Source organism: Natator depressus, chromosome 22 (genome assembly GCF_965152275.1).
Source record: "Natator depressus isolate rNatDep1 chromosome 22, rNatDep2.hap1, whole genome shotgun sequence".
NCBI lineage: Eukaryota > Metazoa > Chordata > Testudines > Cheloniidae > Natator > Natator depressus.
The window spans coordinates 5,885,971-5,908,855 of NC_134255.1; the positions used below are offsets into that span (position 1 = coordinate 5,885,971).

The following is a 22,885-nucleotide window of genomic DNA, read 5'->3' on the forward strand; positions in this document are numbered from 1 at the left end:
AGGTTGGGAGATTTATTTTAAGAAATGGGCCAAACCCCAATTGCCCATTGGTCGCTGGGGCTACTTGCGCGGAGGAGAAACGCAGGACTGGATTTTTTATAAAGCTCCTTGACTAACAGTGTCATATCTATAAGCATTATGTCAAGACTTTATCCCTTAACTCATGAAGATAAATATCCTGACTTTAACTGTCACAGCTGGAGCTCCACTGGTATGAATGAGAAGGGGCTGCTGGCAGGGTATTCTCTGAAAGGGTCCCATGGTGATGGAATTTGCTTTCCCCACCCAAATTAGCCTAAATATGATGAGCTTTCTTCAGGCTACATTGCAAAGCTCATCTTTTCCCTCAAATATTTGAAACGGGGATGGGGGAGTATTGTAAGGGTGGGGAATTGTTGGAGGGGGAAAGGCATCTGAGTTTTTAAATTGCCTGGTTCACCGATGGTGGGTTATATTGAATCATACTGCTGAATTTCGGATATTTCTGTGGTGTATTTTTAAGTTGCACCTAGAGCACATGGATAGGTGCCTTTTTTCTACATTTGCATAAATCTAGTACATAATTATAACAATTTTAGATAGTTATTTATGACTAACTATTTATATCTGAGCTCTGAACAAACCATCCTGATGTGCCTTTATATGATAAAGTGGTAGGCAAACATAATTATTATAAACTAATTATAGGTCCCTATTGTTGTCTTCAACGTAATTATATGAATGTATATATATCCCGTATGCCATTACTGTACTTGCTGATCTACAAGGGCTGAATAATCTGCAGAGTACATCAGTGTGTGCTAATCTCATCTAAACATAAGTACTTGACTTTAGAGAATGAAACGTGTAACGTAAATTGGAAAATTAAATTTAAAAAGAGAGCACTGGAATGAGAACTGAGACTTAACTGTCTGGGTATGGAAAGTATTAAGGCCATAAGCAAAGCAATATGACATCTGAATACTGATTTTTCCCAGTTCTTACCATTGCACTCTGGCTTCGCTGAATCCTAGTAGCATTTACTCCCCTTCTGCACTGTCTGTGCTCGAGGCAGTGCACGAATGGTTTTTGATTGCCATATTCTGTCATACCTCTCCTCCTCCCTCTCAATAAGGATCCAAGCCACAATTTCCCCTCTCTCTAAGGCAAGGCCTAAAGTTGGTCAGGCCATGCAGAATCACACAGGTGGCCAACAGACCGTGCAAAATTGGAGATAAGTGAGGTTGGGAGGAACAGTGACAGGGGCCTTGTTGGAAGTTCCCACTCACAGGTGCTGCCTAGATGGGCCTGATGCAGGAATCACGAGGTGAAGTGCTATGTTAGGAGGTCAGACCAGATGATCACAATGGTCCCTTCTGGGGACCACTAATGTATAAGGCATTATGGGGGGGGGGGCGATAGGTACAGTTTTCCCCTTCTCCTCATCCTTCAAATTCTGATGTTTCAGAATGGCAGAAGAAATGCTGCATCTCCACGCTAGATCTCCTTCCAATATTTTGTAGGGGTTGTGTTCCCACATTTAAATGGTGAGCTCCACATTTTAGGATATTTTCTTGCTCTTTTCGGGACACAGAGGAGAAATCCACATTCCCAGGATTAATAAAAATGCCTATTTCACATCTAGCACTTTTCCTCAGTAGATCTCAAAGCACTTCACAATCTTTTAATGTATTTATCCTCACAGAATCCATGGAAGGAAGGAAGCATTGTTATCCCCATTTTACAGATAGGAAACTGAGGCACAGAGAGAATAAGTGACTTGCCCAAGGTCACATAGGAAGTCTGTGGCAGAGCAGGGCCTGAACCTAGGTCTCCCACAGCCTAAGTCAGTGCTCTAACCACATGCATTTCAAAGGTTGTTGTAAGCAAAACTCTTTGATCTTCTGATATTTGAACTCCTGGACGTGGTAATACTCTTGTGTTTCAGCTGGGCACAGCAAACTCTGCTCTGTTGCCCACCACTAATAGCACCGGATGCAGTCACACAGCACAGTCAAATTTCAGACCAGTCCACATCTGGCTGCCCAAGAAGTAGCTTCCACAATGTATTTGAAGGCTTTTTGTCACAAAACAATCAAGTTCCATTCTCAAGCAATGATAGCTCTGGTGCTTCCTTGGAGAGCACTTTAAACCTTCTCCAGCTTTGGACTGTGCAGCCACACACTGATGAAAGTTGAACAAAGCCACCATGCATATTCCACTGTAGTCATTTGCACACAAAAAGGGTCTCGGATTTTAAGCAAGCCAGAAAAGGGAATTCACTCCAGTCTGAATGAGATGGGGAGGAAAGAACCATAGTGCAGGAGTTTGTGGGTTGTTTTTTTTTTTTTTTTGAATGATTTTCATACAGCCATAATGTTTGTGGTGTTATACAAAGAAGCATATTCATAGAAGCAAAATAGCCTGGGTGGATGGAAACAATATTTGGTTTGTTCTTGGTTTCACCCTGCCTGGAGGGTTTACAAGAAACCCAAAGAGAGAATTTTTGATGGCCAAAACACTGACATTTTAATTGGAGAGGAAAATATTAAGAGTATTGACAAACACTGACATTGACATGTTATCATTTCCTGCTCCACAGTAGAAGCCAAAGACTATTGCTGGAACAGGCTGCGAGACAAATAATCATTTAAAAACTTTTGCGAAAGGAAACTTTCTGGGGAAATCATGCCAAACTAACCTAGTGAGGGGACATATTGTAGTTAGTGAATTCATTGTTAAAAAATAGAAAAGAAAAGAAAGGAAAAGAAAAGAAAAATCTGGGAGGCTTGACTGACAATGGAATGTTTCCTACAGGTGTTCAGTGAGAAGAATGCTGGAACTATAATTGTGTAGAGCAAGGAGAAATTGTAGCATCTTAGGAACTGAGATAGAACCATAGTAGCAGGGAGAGGAGAAATGCAAAGACTTCGGAGACTGAAGTATTTCAATCCATGCAGCACTGTTCCCACTCAGTCCACTTTCTAGTCCTGAATCCATTGCTGCAGCGTTGTTGTTTTTTTTAAACTCCTGGTTTCCAACAGAAGTTGTCAATTTCCCCCAACTACACTCAGGAGGACTGGAGCAGGTATCCTCTAGGAAAGCTGGGAATTGCAAAAGATTTGTAGCCATGAATATGTTTGAACTTTGTTTAAAACATTCCAGTCGGGTGCATGAACATGGGAGCTGGAAAGGAACTCCTATGTCATCCACATACTTACTATTGATTAATACAAGAGCATACCAAATCTTTTTCTTTTTTTTTTCTTATGCTCATATCTTGAGCCAGCAACACGGCTAAGTGTTATACTCCAGCGGGGTCTTGATAAATGTGTTATGACAACTTAGTGCTGCAGGATTTAATTCTTGTTTGCACCTTTTATTTTATTTTAGAACATTTCGACTTTAAAAATAATCACCCCCTACCCCAGTCGTGTGAATCTTGACTTGTTCTTCAACCCTATAAAATGCAAACGATGGGTGAAAAAGATTTTACATTGTTTCTTTCGTGCTTTACCTTAAAGGTATCCTTTGAATTTAAACAGGGGAGGGGAGAAACACTGTTTATCCTGGAAGCGTAGCATACTAAGCCCCTTTTTAAAATAAAACAGGCTTTAGGGCACAGGGGACAAGCTTTTATATTCAAAGACTCCTGCTTTTCCAGACACCAGAATCCAAGTAACCAACCCCCCCGCTGTAAGTCACTACCTCTTCTGACCTTCTAAAGACTATATAAAAAAAACCCCAACCAAAAAACACCCCTCTCTCTTTCTCTGAATATGTATTTGGTATTCTAGCTCCCTCCGCATCCTCCCAACCACTGTGTCCAAAAGAAAAAAAAGTGGATGCTAAAAGGGGGGAAAATGCTTTAAATCTTTTCTTCAAATCTCCAAATATCTGAAGTCGGAGGAACAAATTCAAAGCAGGCACGGACGCCCGAAGAGAAGTTAGAAATATTCTGTTCCATTCAAGCGCATCAAGGGTCTAGCTGAAGTCTTGTTTGGCTAAGGTCAGACGAGACTGGGTTCTCCAATAAAAATAAATCTCAAATTAATTATGGCCTCAAGCGAGGGGCCAGACTCTTGGAGCTGGTGCGCTGCAGTCTGTGTTTTTGGCCTTCAGTATTTTTGTTTTTTTCGTGCTTAACTTTTCAATAATTGTGAGGTGGTTTGGTTGGCGGGGAGAGGAGGCAGGGAATGGGGACTGGATTATTGGGACATGGGGATCTCAAATAAAACCATCCAGGACAGTTTAACCCCCTTTCTGCACAATTGTGTGGTAGCTTCAAAGCTACCCTGTATCTTCTCCACTCAATTGTCAAGACATTAGATTTTATTTAGAGGTTTATTAGCATCACACACCTTTTTTTTTTTAGGACTTGGTTTCCAAAAAATCGTTCGTATTCAGCAAGAGCTATGGGTCCTGGGCCCCGATCCTGCACTCCACTGCTCTGTAAAGTCGGTGGAAATCTGGAGGGATTCCAAAGTAGTCAAGTTTTACCCTCGTAGCTGAGAGCAGAATTTGGCCCCTGGATTCGAATGGGAGTCTTGCCTGGGGATCGGGCCCTAGGCTTGGCTTGCCTTCTTTGCTTTGTAAGAAAGTGGATTTTAAAACCACTTCGCCTTTTAATTCTGCAGCGAAGTTAGTGCCATATCGCAACCCAACCCTGAAACACCCATTGAAGTCGGTGGGACCTTTTTCTCTTGTTAGGACAAGCCCCACTCCCCCTTCTCCCTCCCGCCCCCTTCTGCTAATGCAGATCTATGACTTAATTTTAAGAGGAACTTTTAACACAATTTGTGGGAAATGGCCACTTTCTAGGTATAGAGTCAAAGAGAGTTGGCTGACCAGTTGCTGACCGATCCTTCATTTGCTACAAAATGACGAAGGAGCTCAAAATATTGCATTCCTAACCAGAACACGAGGTGATACTGGCTGATTACGACAGGCAGCAAGATAGATTCATGCAAGCGAATGCACTACACGCTTTTAAACCCGCCGCTCAGGCCCAAATATGCTGCAATCGTTACTTCACCTTTGAAGAAAAAGTAGATGTAAAAGAAATATACAAAGTTTGAAGTTTGCGGCCAAAATATTTCTGCATGAATCAAAGACAAAAACACACGTTTGCGGGTATCTCCCCATGCGAAAGACTGGCATTGGACTACAACGTGCCGTTAGCTCCTTTGATGCTGGATATTTTAGGCTAAATATCATGGGCCAAATTCCAGCCTAGTGTACACCCCATTAATTTCAGTAGGGTTACACCCAGGGATGAGTATCCATCTTCTATGTGTGTGAGGCCGAACTCTGTCTGATTCAATGAAAGAATAAAGAAAAAAATGCCAGGAGATTATAAGCAACATTTAGCTCAATATTTTAGACTAGAATTTCGTTTCCTTCGTAAGTGTATTGAGAGAGAGAGAGAGAGAGAGAGAGAGAGAGAGAGAGAGAGAGAGTCGTTTAACCTACCTGAATGCAAACATTTGAAATCTGTTAAGGTAAAAGCTATGGTAGGTGCCAAGATCAGATAATTTCCAAGTTGTCAGTAACTTAATTAAATAAATCAGAATTGTTTTCTCTATATAATTATGCACCAAAAAGTCGATTAAAAGTTACACACATTGACCAGAATTGTACACAAGCATTTCATTTTAAAATAACGTTTGCCTTTTTCTGGGCATTTAAAATATTAAACGTTAAGGATCTCACATCCTGTATTATGATTTTACTCATTATTTGGGATTTCTTTCCCCTTGCACCGATTCTATCAAACTGTTAAATCTGAGTCGGTGCACATCCATTGGGATGATCCAGAATTTGGCAAACCACATTTATGAATATTCCAGCCTTTTTCAAAAGTTTGAGATAACTTCGGGGGGGGGGGGTTAGAGAAAGTCAGGAAGCAAAACTTCTTTTGTTGCATTATTATGGGAAAATAATAGTGTGTTCAACTTGTCTTGTTTAATGTTTTACAAGTTCACTTATTTTGTCTCTTGGGACTCTTCACCAAACTTTTTTTTAAGACCAAACAGAAGGGTAATGGGTGGGGGGGGGGTGGATGACAAAACACTGTGTATAAATTATAGACCCACTCTATCAGGCAGCCCTAATATGCTTCAATTTGACTCATTTTCTTTAAGTCACTTCTAAGGAAATAGCTGTGGTATCATATTTCAGGGTTTTTGTTTTTTTTTTTGCAGTTAAATGCTGAGGTATTGAGAACCAAAAAACATCTCCTAAGTGTGTGTGTGTGTGTGTGTGTGTGTGAGAGAGAGAGAGAGAGAGAGAGAGAGAGCGATTACTGTCTATATTCTTACATTTGTGGAGAAATTGGGATCCAAAATGATTTTTAAAGTGTGCGTGCGTTTATTTGCTGCATCTTGGCATCTTGGAGATGGCGCTATGACCAGAAATCGGTGTTTATAAATTTCCGATTGTTTTTAATATATTTTGTACATTTCAGATGATTTTTTCACTGCAGTTCTTCAGAATCATCCTCTCTCTCCAGCCTTTAGCCCATCCAAGAGAGGAGTCCGTATTTCAGTTTAAAGACCAAAGCGCCCTTTTCTTGGTCTTTGGGTGACATAGACGCTTTTTATCGCCCTTTAGGGGGCATAAACCCTCTGTATGACCTTACCCGGACCGTTACTGTTCGAAGCTTGGCATTAATGTTGTCCAGAAAGGAAATAATTTGGGCTTTGGGAGGATGCGTTTCATTCTTCTCCTTAACCTCTTGCTTTTCTGAGGCTAGCGGCTCCCATGTGGTGATACTGAAAGGGAAGTGGAGGAAAGAGGTTTTGGTGTTTTATTTGAGGGCCTGTTGGGGGGGGGAGGGCGGGAGAGAAAAGAATGAAATGGGGGATGAGGGAAGCAAAGGGTTAACAGTGATTTCTTTTAATTGAACTCCAGTTCTTGTGGCCCTAGGCACAGGGGGACCTGACCTCGCTAGCTGTATCCAGATGTGCTGCTCTCAAGGGACACCACTGCAGACCCCTGGATTGTAAAGCAGACAGGAGTGGGGGTAGGAGGGGAGAGGGAAGGCGGTCGGTCGGTCCTCTCTCCAACCTCCCCCCCCCCCCTTTCCCCTCCTGGCTGGAGACGGCCACAGTCGCTGGCAAACAGCAAGCCAAAAAGCTCCAGGTCTGAGCACGTTCAGTCCCCCCTGCCTCTGCACTGAAAATTGTAGCTGAATTGATGAGGCTAATTTCGTGGGGGGTTGGAGGGAGGGGCAAGAGGGATCTGCTGTGCTGCCCGCTTTGCTCTTGGAGAAATAAAGGATCAATAAGGAGCCTGGGCTGCAGCTGACTAGAAACACGAGGGTCGTTTTGTTATTTTGGGAGGTGCACATTGATTTGGATAGAGGTGTGACTCCCCCCCCCCCCGGTGGTTGGATTAAAAATCAGGGGGGAAGCAAGACTGGACGCAACGGCACTGGATAAGGTAACCAACTCCATAAAGGGACGATGATGCTGAAAGGACTCACAGAAGTGTCCTATCTTGAAATGGATTTCTCGGCTCCATCTCCCTGGATTACTGTCTGTCTTTTGGCTTCTCCTTGGGCTGCAGCAGCTTGCGTTGCAGAAGCGGGGCATAAAAAGATGCCCATCATGTTGCATGATGTGCCCTGTTGCTAGATAATTTTGTTTGAGGGTTTTTTTTTTTTTTGGTGGGGAGAGAGGGGAGAAAGGAGCGTTTGTCTCTTTTACCTTGATTGTTTTGAGAGCTTTTCAAAAGCTTGTTTTGTTGTGGTGTTGTTTGTTTGGATGGACAATTTAGAAGAGGAAATAAATGGCCTTTTCTTTGGGATCAATGTTCTAGTTGGATGAAATGCTCCCTCTGTTATCATCTACATTTTAGTCCCAGAAGAAGGACTGAGGAGAGTGTCCCCCCGCCCCCCTTTCTATGAGAGTAACACCAAATTTGCCCCAGCCGGGAGGTAGAGGGGGATTTGGGGTAGCTTGGACTTTTATTTGCTATTATTATTTTTGTCACTTTCCAGTTCGTAAACTAGTGATCCGTGGCTTTTTCGCCGGAGATAGCTGGGCAAATTGACTGGGGCCCTGATCCAAAGCCTATGGCAATCAAACGAGCACTCTCCCTTTGACTCCAGGAGGCTTTGGACCAGACCCTGAGGTTCAATAAACATTTCAAATGCTAAATATTGATGGGAAACAATGAAATGGTTTTAAATAGAGACATAGTCGAATAATGCAACCCAGCTTACTGTAATGCACTATTTAAAATCTGTTTCCCCCCCCCCTTTTTTTTTAAAAAGCACAGTATACTTCGACGTAGTGGAAGCTTTCACAGGGCTTTTTCTTTTAAAGGGGTGAGAAAGCAACGCAAAAAAAAAAAGTTTTCTAAAAATAATGTTCCTTTCAAAACTTCTGCGAACTTCTAGTTCCCTTGCTTGGAAAGGCATCAAATATGGTATGTGAGTGAAAAAAGGCACTTGACATGCTTGCACTGAATGGGGTTGCCTGCCCTGAATTATACTCCCAGATATTTTCTGGTAATAGCTAGCGACTCATCTAGCCTTTCTGACTCAGGCCAAAGTCACTGGGATCCTTGCCTGAGTAAGGACTGCAGCAGGGGGGCAGGAGCGTGTTCTGAATAGACCATTTAAATCGGTAATCTTTTCCTGTGTGCTCCAGACTTTTGAATTATATTTACGGTTCCCCCCCCCCTCCCCCGCGCCTTAATTTTGCGTTCGACTGGAAAAAGCATTAATAAAAAAATCTGTGGGAAGAGATGGAAATTCAGACTCAGGCTACTTGGCTTCAGCCAAAAACAAAAAAACAAAAAACAAACAAAAAAAAACCCATGTTAAACTAAACTTTATGAGGACACGCAGTGCGTGGTAAGGCAGCTTGAGCTGCGAAGCGGAGTGCCACTGGGCTCGCAAACAAGAGCTACCCCAAAAGACACCGCTATTGTTCTGCCCCGCTCTTATCTGAAGGGAGCAAATATCCTGGATGTAAACTACAGATCTGGTTTAATCGAGAGGGCAGGGACCAGTGGGGAGACAGAATGTTTCCTCCTCAAGTGACTTCACTTCCCAAAATTAGCAGAAAAAAAATTGTCATCCGGTTAACTGTCTCTTTTTCGCTCCGCTGCACCAACCAAAAGTAAAAAAGAGCGAGCGAGCCGAGGAAAGGAAAGTAAAAAATCATTGGAAGGGGGGGGGGGGAAGAAAAGCCAGCGCGAGAGAAAGGAAGATAAGAACTTCAGGGGGCTTCGGTTCCAGGCTCAACCGGGTCAATGTGTGGAATATTGGTGGGATCGGCTGGAGATTATTCTCGATGGACGGAACTATTAAAGTAAGAGGAATATCTGGGGGTGGGGGGGATCAGAGGGGGCGGTTGTGGGGAGGAGACAGCCCCCACTCCAGGAGGGTGTGGGGGAGGGCTGCGTTTTGGAGCCGTGCGCGTTTAGGGGGAGGGACGGGGGAGTTGGAGCTTGCTCGAGCATTGATCCCGGGAAGAGTGGCCCGTTTCTCCTCCTTCAGCCAGCCTCCCCCTTTCACGCTTTCCTTGTCTTCCCCTTCCTGGGGCTGCGGAAGGTCGCGGTGGGGAGGGTATTGGCCGGCCAGCGCGCAGCGAGTGTCCCCCGGCCACATTGCGCACGGCTGGGGCGCGGCACGGAGGCGGCGGGGTGTGTGTACGTGGGTGGCTGGGGGTGCATCTGACACGCGATCCGTCTATTTCGGGGCGTTTGCCCCAGCTGGGGAACGCGACTCCCCCCCGGGGAGCGGAGGGGGGTGTCAGATGGCTGCAGGGAACAGCCCACGCACGCAGGAAGGGGCTGGGAGTGCGTGGACCCGGTCTAGCTGGCGATGTGGCTGGGCGCTGCGGAGCCAGCCCCGCGCTCTCGGGAGGAGGTCTCAGTCCCAGCTCGGCCTGCCCGCTGGTTGGAGAAGCCAGCCGCCCTTGCGCCGCCAGAAGCAACATGACAGTTTCTCCCCGGCTCCGCTTGCGCACGAATTGAGAAGACGCGCCCGGTCTTTGCGCGCGGTTGGATTCAGAAGCGGGGGCAGAAAAGCGCGTCTTATTTTCAGCGCAAACTAAAAGCGCCGGGGGCTGGCGCAGGGGACCGGCTCCCAGGCTCGCCCCAGATGTTTGCCCGCCCCCCGCCATGGTTAGATCTCAGCAGGCTCCGATTTCCCCACTTTTCGCCCGGTCTGGTTGAAACGCCGCGCCGCGAAGGTGGCCGCCTGTCTATTTCCCCAGCCGGTCTACGCGAGGCTGGGTGGAACAGAAACTGTTCCCTCTCGGGGCAAAAAAGCCCACCCCAAAAATCCTCGTGGGCTTTTCTAAGCCGTGGCCATTGCGGTCTGCCGTGGAAGGTCCCCGGAGCGGGCCCACACAGAGCAGCTACTCTTGCGAGCAGACTTGCATCAGCAGACTTGCATCCCCCTCAGCTCTGTTGCAAAGGGACGTGTGCGCATTTGTGATCCTCTCTCGGAGAGGGTTTTGTTGTTGTTGTTTTTTTTTTAACTTCGCTCCGCAGCGCAGAGGCTGTTGCAGCAGACCCTACTTGAAGCGAGAGACGCTGTGGGTGTGTTTGGGTTGGAGGATTTCGAAAGATGCCTATCGCATGGGTGGGGCGTTGGTCTCTGAGGTCTGAATTTTTTGCTGACCTGGGGGGAAAAGAAGCTGCGAACTGGCAGGAACTGAAACTTCTCCATTAGGGCGCAGATTGGAACAAGTGCAAAGTTTGGAAGAGTCCCCCCCGCGGCCGGGGCTCTCTGTCTTTTTCTTTCTCAGCCCCTCTCTTACCACATGCTATAAAAACTCCACCCCCGGCCTGTGCCAACAACTGTTTCCCTGCATATAGAAGCCAGGGCGGGCCTTAGGGGGTAGCAAGCAGGGCAAGTGCCCCGGCCCCATGCCATAGGGGGCCCCAGAAAGCTAAGTTGCTCAGGCTTCGGCATCAGCCCCTGGGGGCAGGGGGCAGGGCCAGGGCTAATGCCAAAGCCGGAGCAACTAGTCAGTCGCTCTCTCTGGAAGATATATATGTGGTTCCCATCGCCTCACTACCTGAGCATCTCGTGGCATCCCTGTGGGGCGGAGAGGGTTATTTTTATTCCCAGTTTACTGCTGTGGTAGGACACACACTGGCTTGCTCAAGTCACACTGGGAATCTGCATCAGAACAGGCACTTGGACGTAGGTCTCCAAAGTCCTCGGCTCTGTTCTAACCACTGGACTGGCCTCAGGGCCTTCTATTATAACCAATGGCCTATTTCCTTCCAACCTGAAACCAGCCATGCCCTGTTTAAAGAATCCCTATTGTTTGAACTAAGATACCAGGATTGAAGAGTTCTGCCCCCAGTCATTGTCTGGCCTGCCTTCCTGTGCCTCACTTACCCAGTCTGTAAAGTGGGGATAACACTTATCCGCTTCAGTAAAGTGCTGTGAGATTTATGGTTTAAAGTTGCTCCCTTAGCACCCTGGGGATACAGGTGAAGGGCAGTGGGAGAGGATGTGGCTTGCTTAGGCTACTCTAGCATATTGTGCCCACAATGTCATGCACAGAGCAACCCCAGGATCAGCTGAGTGCAAGAAGAGCTTTAAACACCACCTACTGCCCTGCCTTGAGTATTATTGCTGTATCCCAGCATCTGGCCCGATGGCTTTAATAATGTGTGTATGGGGTGGGGGTGGGTCTTTATAAATGTTTGTCTCTTCAAAAACCCAATCCATTATTAGGGGGACAAACCCAAACATATACCACATTCTCCAGGGAATCATATTAGTGTCTAACTCTGGAAAGGATTTTGGAGAGGCTGGTATGAAAGATGATATCCAGAATAACACTATGTCTTGTACTGAGTGGGCAGTCAAACATGCCAGAGGATGAAGCTGAAGTTGTGTAAATCTTTTATCTTAATTGACTTCAGTTGTGTTCGTGTTCTGTAAATGGCAATGGCAAAAGATGGCTGGGAGAAAATGAATCAGGTGTACTCTCTCCAACTTGTTCCAAATAAGTAAACCAGTTTTAAGGCACACCGTTAGTTGTTTCCACACAAATTTACATGCGCACAGTCTTATTTTGGATTAAGAGTGTCCTATTTTGATTTAACTGATGTTGATTTTTTTTATCACCTTACATTAAATGAAAATAGGAACATTTTTCTTCTGAAATGTGTCCCACACAAACTTCCAACAAAATAACTAAAGATGTGAATTAAAACCAAATGAGCTGTTTTACTTCTAGTTAGTGTGCAGACAAGACAAGAGTGTGTTCTTCTGTCGTGCACAAGGGTATACATGCACCTGGCAAAGGCCTGTTGTTACTAAAAAGCACGTTTGGGTGATTGTCTCTCCCCTGCTGCAAAAAACTCAGTTTACCACAATGTAGCAGACATAGGAAAGGCTTAGACCATTTAAAGGGCATACAGTGAAAAGCCCACATCACTCAAATGGGCAACGACAACCATCTGCCTCTTTCTCTCGTGTGTTGGTGCCGCTGCAGCCAAGGGCGTGGTGGGGTTTCTATTGCAATCACTGTTTCTTGCCACTTGTAAACCGGAGGCGTTCATACTCTCTCTGAAACCTGGCCCACAGGGCCTCAGACCAGGAATGTGTTTCTTTTTGAGAAACTTGGTTTAAAAATTTGTCTGGCCATTTTAAAACTCCCTGGCTCTAAGCTTTTCTGGCAAGAAGACTTTTGACTCCAAGTGCAAAAGCGCTAATTCGCAGGTGGAGAAAATAGCTGACACACACACCCACATTCATCACTCAGGGTGTCTTTCTGTGTGATCATTAAAAAACAGCTTGGACTTCAAACACATGACATTTGCAAGACATATGTTCTTAGACCCCTGATCCTGCAGTCCTTATTCAGGTGAAACATCTGCTTGAACTGCATTGTAGACTTTTAATGGATGATCAAAAAAATCCCTGTTAAAAGTTATTACAGAATATTCTTAGTAGCCCCTTCCTACACAGGGATATTTTAACACTGTGACTTATTTTACTGAGTCATTTTCCCAGAGAGACCTGAACCCAGGTGGATGACTTGATCAATGGGATTTCTGCCTGACTAAGGACTGCAGGATCATGCCTCAAACCGGTGCGCTCTCCACTCCAGGTATTTAAACAAAGGGTTCGATTCTGCTTCCATGGAAGCCAAAGGAAATTTTTGTCAATGACTTCAGTGGGTTGGGTGCAAGAGCAGATAATCAGCACCTAAAATATTCAGATTAGAAAAGTTGAGCATGTCCATTAATAAACCCTTGGGAGGGATGGTGAAGGCTACTGCAGTAAGGGTGATATTCCCCTTGGCACGCTGGCCACTCTGCACCCCCTGGGCACCAGGGAGGTGGGTCTCCATGATAACCACACTGCTCTGAAGAGGGGGCAGCGAGGAGGCTGGCAGGGGAAGGGTAGAATCAGGGTTGACAGGAAGCCGGAGACTCAGGCCCCCTGCACTAGCAGCTCTAGAAGTGTGCCCATGGCTGCAGCCTGTAAGCTGGCTTGCCGGGAGCGGGAGGCTGTACTGTGGCACATTTCCCTTCCTCATTCCCAGCTTTTCACCAGTATGCAACCCAACCGCTTAGGCTTTGGGCTGGCGGGGTTTCACCCTGAGGTGCTGCACTGCTGTGGCATTCACGCTAAGAGGAAGTGGCTACTTTGCTTGGTAACTGGCACTTTTTGAGGGTTTCATACTTTTATTTATTTATTTAAAATGTTCTGACACTCTTGCTAGGAAGAGGGAAGAGAGAGACAAGGGCTCCGAACCCTCCTGTGCAACATGCACGTTTAAGGAGCAACCCCAAAGGCGAGTCAGCAAATCAGAGTAGAACTGATTCATTATAATGTTAAGGAGACCAAAAGCAAGAAGAGAAGAGCAAGGGGGAAGACTACTTTTCCTGGAGAGATTTGAAATGGCATGGCAAGCTGATGAGATACTGACCCTTGTGGCAATTAGACAGAAGCCATAATTTAATCCATTATCGTCTCCTCTTGCGATCCTTATGCAGGGCCTCCCCTGGATTTGAATTCACGTCTTCTCTGCAGGATCAGGCCCTGAGTGTGTACAATACAACTTTACGTCATGGAGCATCTTGATACAAATCTTCACTTATAATGTTAGTGGGTAAAGTACTTCTATAGCTCCGCAAGGTTGACTCGCAGTTGTAAAATAAATGTATGTCATTTTGCTCAGGCTTATGTGACCAGTTAATGAAAGACCCTATGTCCCATCTCATGTGTGCGTGAGCTGGAGAGTTAAAGGACTCACAGGAGACTTATCCTTAGATTTCCAGACGTTTGTGGTTTTGTTTGACACCTAACGTTGCAGTAGCATAGTGCTAGTATTTGTGTGTGTGAGCTTGTGAATGTGAGTCTGTGCCTGCCTCTGTGAGATGGGCCTGATTTATAAATTTAGTTCCACAACCTAGATCTGAACCCAAATGTCCCACAAATGTGGAGGGCTGTTGTGATCCATAATTCTGGCTATACCTTGTGTCTGTGTGTGTATGTCTGTATATGGTGGGTAAGGATAGGGATATATAACATTGGCATGAACAAAGACCTAATTCTGGGTGTGCATATTGAGTCATGATGTGCGTGCATGGGTGCTGTCTGAGGGAATTGGGTGGCAGGGGTTTCCTAGTGTGCAAATAGTGACTGACCCAAAACTGCGGGTGCAAATGTACAGGCTGCTTTTTGAAAACGTGGCTTAGAATAGCAACATGCAAATGAACCATTTCCAGAACCAGCAGAAAGTGACATTAGATTGCGGGCATGGTTCTCTGCTACCCTGCACCTTGTGTCATTATTGGCACCGGTGCAATGGGAGTGCAAAGTCCGTGTAAATTTTTACCATTCTGATTGAAGAGTGTTTCACGCTCACTCGTGCACTAGTGTAAAGGACAACACGAGGTAGACGGCAATGCAGAGTCTGGCATGCAATGTTCAAAATATCAGTGCTTTTAAAATGGTGATGCAACGACAGTCTATTTTCTCTCTTCCCCTCTTTACCCGCGGCCACATAATTACTGATGTGCATCTGCCCAGCCAGTAACAGCAGTTGAAAAACCTGCCTTTTGCATGGAAGCAGCAAGGACTTAACCCCAAGAGGATTTTCCTTTAGCTCGGGCACAAGGGCTTAAACAGACAAGATATCCCTGGCGTAGGTTATTGGAGAGGCTTCCTGATTCTCTTCTTGTTCGTTAAGTGGCCACAAGCATTGTAATCAGTGGGGATGTTGATACAGTCATGAGATCAGGCCCATAAAATATCCAGTTAAATGAAACACAGTATTTGAATATACAGAGTTCAACTAGGCCAAAATGTTTAAATGCAAGGGTCTAAAGTTAGGCACCTAAGTGCACTTAAGTAAGCAGCCTGGTTTGCAAAGGTGCTGACTGAATGTCTACAGCTCCCACTGATCTCAGTGAATGCCCAGCTCCTCTGAAAATCAGGACCTTACTTAGGTGCCTGAATATGGTTTTACATGCCTAACTTCAGGCCCCCACATAGGAACAGTTTGGCTGGGATTTGCAAAGCCAGTTAGGAGACTTAGCTGCACAACTCCCAGTGAAATGAATAAGAGTGACATGGCTAAATCCACCTCATCCTCGTTTAAAATCGCAGCCTTGGCCTTTCTCTCAGTAATGGTATCGAAAACACTTCAAATCACATGTCACATGGGAAGAGGGAAGGAGTTTTATTTACAGTGCAGTAAGGAAATAGCGTTTTGCCCCCCCATGGATACCAAGTTTTCTGTCCTTTCCTGCTTCATTCTTCCTAAATTTCAGTTCAGTAATCCAGCAGAACACACCGTTCTGTGGAAAACGTAATGCACAACATTAGGCCGACTGATTTACATACACAGGCCTTGATCATGCACTGAGATCTCCTGTGTGGGGAAGGGGGGCAAATTAGAGGGGGCTAAGAGGGAGGGTGTTCTTTGACCTTTGAGCAAGGTTTTCACACTTGCTCAAAGCTCAGTAGGCCATGGAGCCAGGGAGGAAGCGGGGCATGGCCCAAGCATTTTAAGTAGTAGTCCTGGGCTGCCAGAGCCATGTGGAGTATCACTCTGGCTGTGTGATCACGTTGCCTCTGAAATTTGACTTGGCTGTCCCCCCGTCCAGATGGAGGGGCAGCTGAGCCAAAATGCAGTTGTGACATGGCACACGGGAAGTCTGTTCCTGTACAACAGAGCACAGAGGAGTGCATCAAAAACATGACTCTTGAAGGCACCGCTCATGCACTGAGTGGGTAAGAGAGAGGGGAGACCCCTCCTGGCTGAGGGATACCTGGGGTCCCTGTGGGGGAGGGAGGACACAAGATGAGCAGGGCTGGAACGGGGTCTCTGCCACAGGAGCAGGACTGGAATTAGCCCCCCAAGAAATATCCGACTTGGTGCCAAGGATGTGGAGTCCAACTGACATCATGCTCAGGGCCGTAAAGAAGGGCTAGATCCCCGGTCAAATTTGAAGCTGCATCTCCAGGAATCCGATCTAAATACAACCTGTCAATCGTGCAGTAAGAATAATGGAACAGGCAGGAGATCCTTTCGTTAGTCATTTGCTGATTTCTCATGCAGCAAAAACTGTCCTTCTTCGCCAACGCTGGTTTTGATTTGCAAAGGGAAGGAGGGAAATTAGCAAAAGTACAGTATTCTAAGCTAACTGATGAGCAAAAATAAGATACCCAAGTGGGGTATGTGGGTCTCAGTGTAAGGCGTGGTGAGAAGTGGAAACTGATTTCAGTTGCATTGAAAAGAGGATTGATTCTTATGGAAGCCAGTTTGTAGTGGATTTTTTTATATATGTATAAAAAGAAGCAAAGCAAGGGGTTAACAAAAAGTGAAATGGTCAGCTTTTACAGCAAGAAACACAGTTTGGCTCTCTGGTTTCTTCTGAATAGCTCTTCTTGTTGTTCCAAGCTTGATTGACTTATAACTGCATCTGAACCTACTTCACATCAGTTCCTTTTATCAGCCCAAGTGAGACTTCCTGTGCTCCACAGTCTGGTTTCCTGATGTATTTCCTTTTTCCTTCTAACAGAACAAAGGAAACTATAACTCCTCAGCTGCTCCTGTTCCAAATCTCCTCGGGATTTCACATAACGTTAACACTGAACATTCATCTTTCTCTCTGCCTGCACTCTGAGACATCTTGACCAGTGTGCTAGAGCCCCCTTCATATTTAATAGTGTTTTGCATCACTGACAAGAATCATTTTGCTATTGAAATGCAGCCACCTCTGGGGCGGTGGGCAGCAGCGAGGCAGACAAACCACTATAACATCAGGATGGGGAAGGGATATTTTGGCCAACGACTCCTTATTCTATCAAATAGAGAGATGGGGTCTGTCCAGGAAAACCAGGCAGGCAATCAGTAGTGAAGGTGTCATAAAGAAACACGCACAAAGTAGATGATATGTAACTCAGTTTATCAACCTTGGAAGCATGAAGATATCTGTTGGTATTTTAACCTGTAGCTAGATATTTTAGCCATGGTACCAGTTTCCAGCTGTTGGCAGAAAAGGCCCCTGAATGGCCATACACATGCTGTGTAAAGCAGCATTACTGTGTGCACATGTTCTGACTGGCAACGCCTCTATTCCTAGCAGGAATAAGCTGATGTTAAAAAGTACTTTGCAAACTTAGATTTTCTCCCTTGCCTCTTATTTTGCATTCTCCTAACTTGCTGCTATTTAACTCTGTAATAATATTCCAATCCTGCAAAGCACTTAAGGATACAGTGTGTGTGTGACAGGTGCTATGCAAAGGCAAAGACATTTTGTACTGCATGTGGCCTGCCCCTCTGTCATCTATGGGTAAGAACTACTTTTCCCAAGATGCTGCAACCCCTGACTGCAATACGTATTGTTCTGCTGAGCTACGCTGGATATTTTGTGTTTGTGAACCTCACAAATGGGCTCTGGCATGCGAGTCCTTATAATAATCCTATCGTTCATGGCGATTTGAGCCGAACATGCCATTATAAAGAGACATAACATGAGGCACTGCTCATCTGCAATTCTCACTGAGGTCAATATGATTTTGTGTATGCTCTGAGTCCAGTCGGATCAGGCCCTTTAGCATTCAGACACTTAGAAGAGACGTGAGAGGAAACCGTGCTGGAATGACAGCTTTCTGTTGCAGTATCAGAAAGCTCTGTGTGTGTAAGAAAGAGAAATAGAAGTAGTCAAGCAGAGACAGGCCTTTTCAAAAGCAAGCATAGTTGTGGTCCAGGCTCCATTTATTCCAACCCACTAAAGTTCAGCAGGGCTTAGAAGAAAGGTCCCGCTTTCATCCTATCTCTGTCATAGAGCAAACTAGGGTGGTTTTGCTTTGGGTCTTGCGAAAGCAACCAAGCCTTCAAAAAGGGGTGGTTTAGATCCAGGGGTCATGTTATCCAAACCACCAACATTCAGAGGCCAGGAGAATGTGGAACTGGATAAAAAGGTCCTTGGTCTTGCCTTGTTTGTAATGTGCGGGTTTGTAATGTATGTGGTGCGTGTTTTTACATAGGAGCAATCGTAAAAATAGACTGAAACAGAAGGGAGTACTCTTACCACACCAGCTAAGGAGGAAGGAGCAGTGAGGGATAGGGTGATCAGACATCCCATATTAGGGGCTTTGTCTTATATAGGCAACATCCCCCTCCCAAAAAAAGCAAGTGTCCTGATTTTTCTCACTTGCTATCTGGTGACCCTAGTGAGGGACCATTGCTCCCCCAGTCAGAGAGAGGAGGGGGAGCTGTGCTACTTTAACCCCTGGGGAGGGGTGAATAACGTTACCTCCCCTCACCCTGAACCCCAGATCAAACCTACTCAGCCCCTGCTCATTGCTAGAACCAAATATGAACCAAACCTGTTGCAGGTTCCAGAGTGTTTGGTTGAGTTTTTCTCCCATTATGTGTTATTTCATAGAAAATGATCATTTTCTGTCTTTTTTAAAAAAAAATGTGGACCATCCAAGATCATTTCATAAAGGTAGGTTAGCATTTCTATTACATCCTGCATATTTTTAATATAATCTCTGTAGAGCCGTATTCGCTTCTGTGAAACCCTATTGGTCGCGTTGCAGTTTGGCTTCTTGGATCTGCTTAGAACTGAAACCCAAAGTTATTAGTCTTATTAATTATTTGTATGACTATTATCGCCCCTAGAGGCCTCCACCAAGATCAGGGCCCCATTGTGCTACTCATTGTACACACAGCAAAAAAAGCGTCTTGGAAACTTAACAATTTAAATCGACAAGGAGGACAAAGGGTGGGAGAGAAAACAGTCAGGAGGCGATTTGTCCCAGGTCACTGTCAAAGCTGGGAATAGAACTCAGGTGTCCTGAAACCCACACCAGTACCCAACTCATTAGAATATCACAGTAAGGTATTATCCTGTAGATTTTGAGCCAATCGTCCATTGTAGGATTAATGGTTGAAGGGCCCATGGGGGCTCCCCCAGTCCTGCAGCACCCCGTAGCACAGTTGTGAAAGGATGGCTTACCACTAGCCCACTGAAAAATCATTCGGTCAGAAAGTAGAGTGAAATATGCACAGCACCGGAAAGCACCTTGATTTCTGTCTGTAAATTAGTCCTGAAAGACTGAGACTCCTCGTGAGTAGTAAAACTTTACACGGGTGCATGTGCCTTTGAGGCATGCTAAGAATCTAGCGTGAGCTTTGTGTATCGTTGTGAGTCATGGTGCTACAGATTCAGAGCGCTGCAGTGAGAAGTGCTCAGATAAGTTGGGACGACATTGGGGGCAGGATCTTCTGCTCCCACTGAAGTCACTGTCAAAATTCATGCATGTGACCCTATCCTCACTGGGCTCCCTCAGGCTTAAAGTTAAGCAGGGGTTTAAGTGCTTTGCTGGATCAGGGCCAGAGTGCTCAGCATTTCATAGCAACGTGGCTCAAGTACCACGGGGCAGGATCCACGAAGGTGTTAAGGCACCTAAGTCCTGTTTTTAGGAACCACTCTGAGTCACAAAATTCTCGCCGCTGAACCCTGTAGGGGCCTTAGCTCACTTGGCACATAAGTTTTTTCCTCACTGTATGTGCCCGGGTGCCTGTCTCCTGTCTGAGCCCATGTACTACCGCCTCATGATCAGTGTCTGGGCATCTGTCTCCCACCTAAGCCCCTGAGCGATTCACAAACAGGGAAAGACAGGTGTTTGGCTGCCTAGGTCGTGTACAGGGGCCCGATCCGGTAGGTGACCTCTGAACATGCTTACTAGATTGGGCCCCTCAGGCGAGTTCACACAAAACAGCCAGGGAGAATTTTCGTTATACTATTTAGCCTTGTGGATAGGGTACTCACCCAGCATGTGGGAGACCCTTCTGCTTTAAGTCTCCCCTCTGCCAGAGAGAGTAAAGGGATTAGAACAGGATCTGCAGCTCTGTGAGTGCTCAAACCACTAGGCTATAAAGCAGTGGTTCTCAAACTATGGGTCGGGACCCCAAAGTGGGTCGCAACCCCATTTTAATGGGGTCACCGGGGCTTGCATTAGACTTGCTCCGGCCCAGGGCTGAAGCCAAAGCCTGAGTCCCACTGCCTGAGACTGAAGCCAAAGCCTGAAGGCTTCAACCCTGGGTGGTGGGACTCAGGTTACAGTCCCCCCATTTGAGGACAAAGCCCTCAGACTTTAGTTTCAGCCTTCCACCCCTCATCCACCCCTGCTAGGTTGGCAGGACTTGGACTTGGGCTCAAGCTTTGGTCCCCCTTCTTGGGGTGGTGTAGTAATTTTTGTTGTCAGAAGGGGGTCGCGATGTAATGACATTTGAGAACCCCTGCTACAGAATTCACATTTAAGTATCCCATTTTTTAACAGCAGAGATTAAGGGAGCCCCAGGTTAGAACACCCCATAGCCTAACGGTTTAGCATGCAACGTGGACAGCCCAGCACTCATCTTCCCATCGTTCATGGATCACTAGCAGTGCTAGGCGCCTCCCTGCAGCCTGGATTTAGGCACCTATTTCAGAGGAAGGGACAGGGCTTAGCACACCCCTCTCTGGTCAGCATCTCCCATTGGCTGTCTTAGGTAGTTCCCTGCCTAACATGCTGGCCTTGTGGATCACAGCATAAGATGCATATCTCTCCCCATCCATCATGTCGGGGGCCTTACTCAGGCTTTGTGGATCGAAGTGGTATTCCTGGGATTTTTCTAGGCACCGTGGGTGCCCAGCATTGTAAGGCCTACGTCCCTTTCTGGATCCCAGCCCATATATCTGAGTGCCAGGCACATGACTGAATTTACCCTCATAACACCCCTCTGAGGAGAAGAACCATCATCCCTCTTTTACAGATGGGGAGCTGAGGCACGGAAAAATTTAGTACCTTGTGATATCACACAAGAAATCTGTGTCAGAGCCAGAAATTGAACCCATGTCTCCTGAATCCTAATATAAATCTCCCCACTGTATTTTCCACTGAATGCATCCGATGAAGTGAGCTGTAGCTCATGAAAGCTTATGCTCAAATAAATTTGTTAGTCTCTAAGGTGCCACAAGTCCTCCTGTTCTTTTAACTACCAGACAATCACGTGTGTGAATTTGTTCCCTATGTTTTAGCTCAGTGATTGTTAAACCCTCATGGTACCAAGATCATAGCTGAACTCTGAGACATCTATTGCAAATTACCTGCATTGGTATATGGCCCAAGCTTCAGCTCCCAACAGTCTAGCAGGAGATCAAGTCTGTGTGTTTGTTCTGAATTTCTATATTATATACACTATTTCGCCTGTGCCTTTGTGCTTCCCTGATCATTACATAGAGATAAATGAACATAGGGCAATATGGACAGAAATAAACTGGATGTTCTGAAGATCGGACTGATCTAACGGTTGCATCATAATCAAAACATTTTCCACTGAGTGCAGATTCCTAGAAATGCTACATGGCTAATTACCCACACTTGTTCTTTTCATTCCTTTGATACTTTTTAGTTCTGCTAAACGACATGGTATAATTTAAAAACCAACACTGTAGCACATTGAAATCACAATAGCTCGTGGCTCGTCTTAAGTATCAAATATGGGATGAATGGGAGTCTTTCGGTTGACTTCAGTTGGCTTTGAAACAGGCCATAAATGTGGCAGTTGGAACTGAGGTCTGCATGCAGTGATGCTGCATGTTAGTTTCACAATAAGAACAGAATACCATGGGCTAATTTTATTAAAAACATGTGGCTACATCACAAGGTTTCCTTCAGAAACAATATAATTTCTAGATCATAAAATGGCCAAAATGAAGATGGTATAATAATGAAAATGAAATATTGAAAATGGATTTTTTTTAAACCAGATTTGTGTGTGTGTGTGTGCCTGTGACCTTCACCTGGTTCTGTTTGTGACTCAAAGTTGTGGTTGTCTAAGGTCTAGTTGGTGTCTGTGTTATATTTTATTTATTCTGTATTATTAATTATTATTATTATTTGTGATTATTTATTTATATATTACTGATCAGGGCCTCATTGTGCTAGACACTTAGCAAAGGAGCAATAAAGAATTGGTGATCTTGGTTCCTAGGAGCCAGGTAATCTACCTTATAAACCCACCACCTCAGTTGTTACTAGATGCTGTCTCAGCCAAGGACTGACCATCTGATCTTGCATGACTGAACTCAATGGGAACTTTTCCATTGGGTCCAATGAGCGCAAGGTCTGACTCTGAAAGTGCCATGGGGACTGGACTCTCCTCCCCAGAGATGAACCCCTTAAGACTGTACAGGGTTTCTCTGTTTAGGGTTTCTCTCTCTTGGGATAAAAAACATAACACCAACATAAAAATGGCAGCTCCAGGACTTTACTCCTCTGCTGGGAAGGAGCTAGCGAGTCCTCTGGATTCATTCTCGGGGGACAGGTAGTTTCTCTATGCTGAGCATCAGTATTAAAGATGACGCTGGTCTCAGCCTGCTTTTTCAGAGCTCTGCAGGACAC

The 22,885-nt window shown here is 45.5% G+C and overlaps 1 protein-coding gene across 3 annotated transcripts in view; it reads left to right on the top strand.

Moving 5' to 3' along the window:
* FLI1 (Fli-1 proto-oncogene, ETS transcription factor) overlaps positions 1-22,885 on the top strand; it is a 115,813-nt gene that overhangs the window by 5,385 nt on the left and 87,543 nt on the right. Inside the window, exon 1 of one of the 3 annotated variants that reach the window (XM_074936896.1) lies at positions 9,187-9,302. The exons of the other annotated variants lie outside the window; for them this stretch is intronic. Coding sequence (XP_074792997.1) covers positions 9,285-9,302 — 18 coding nt within the window. The 5' untranslated portion in view covers positions 9,187-9,284. Of the gene's footprint in view, positions 1-9,186; positions 9,303-22,885 lie in introns of those variants that run through there. 3 annotated transcript variants of the gene reach the window in all.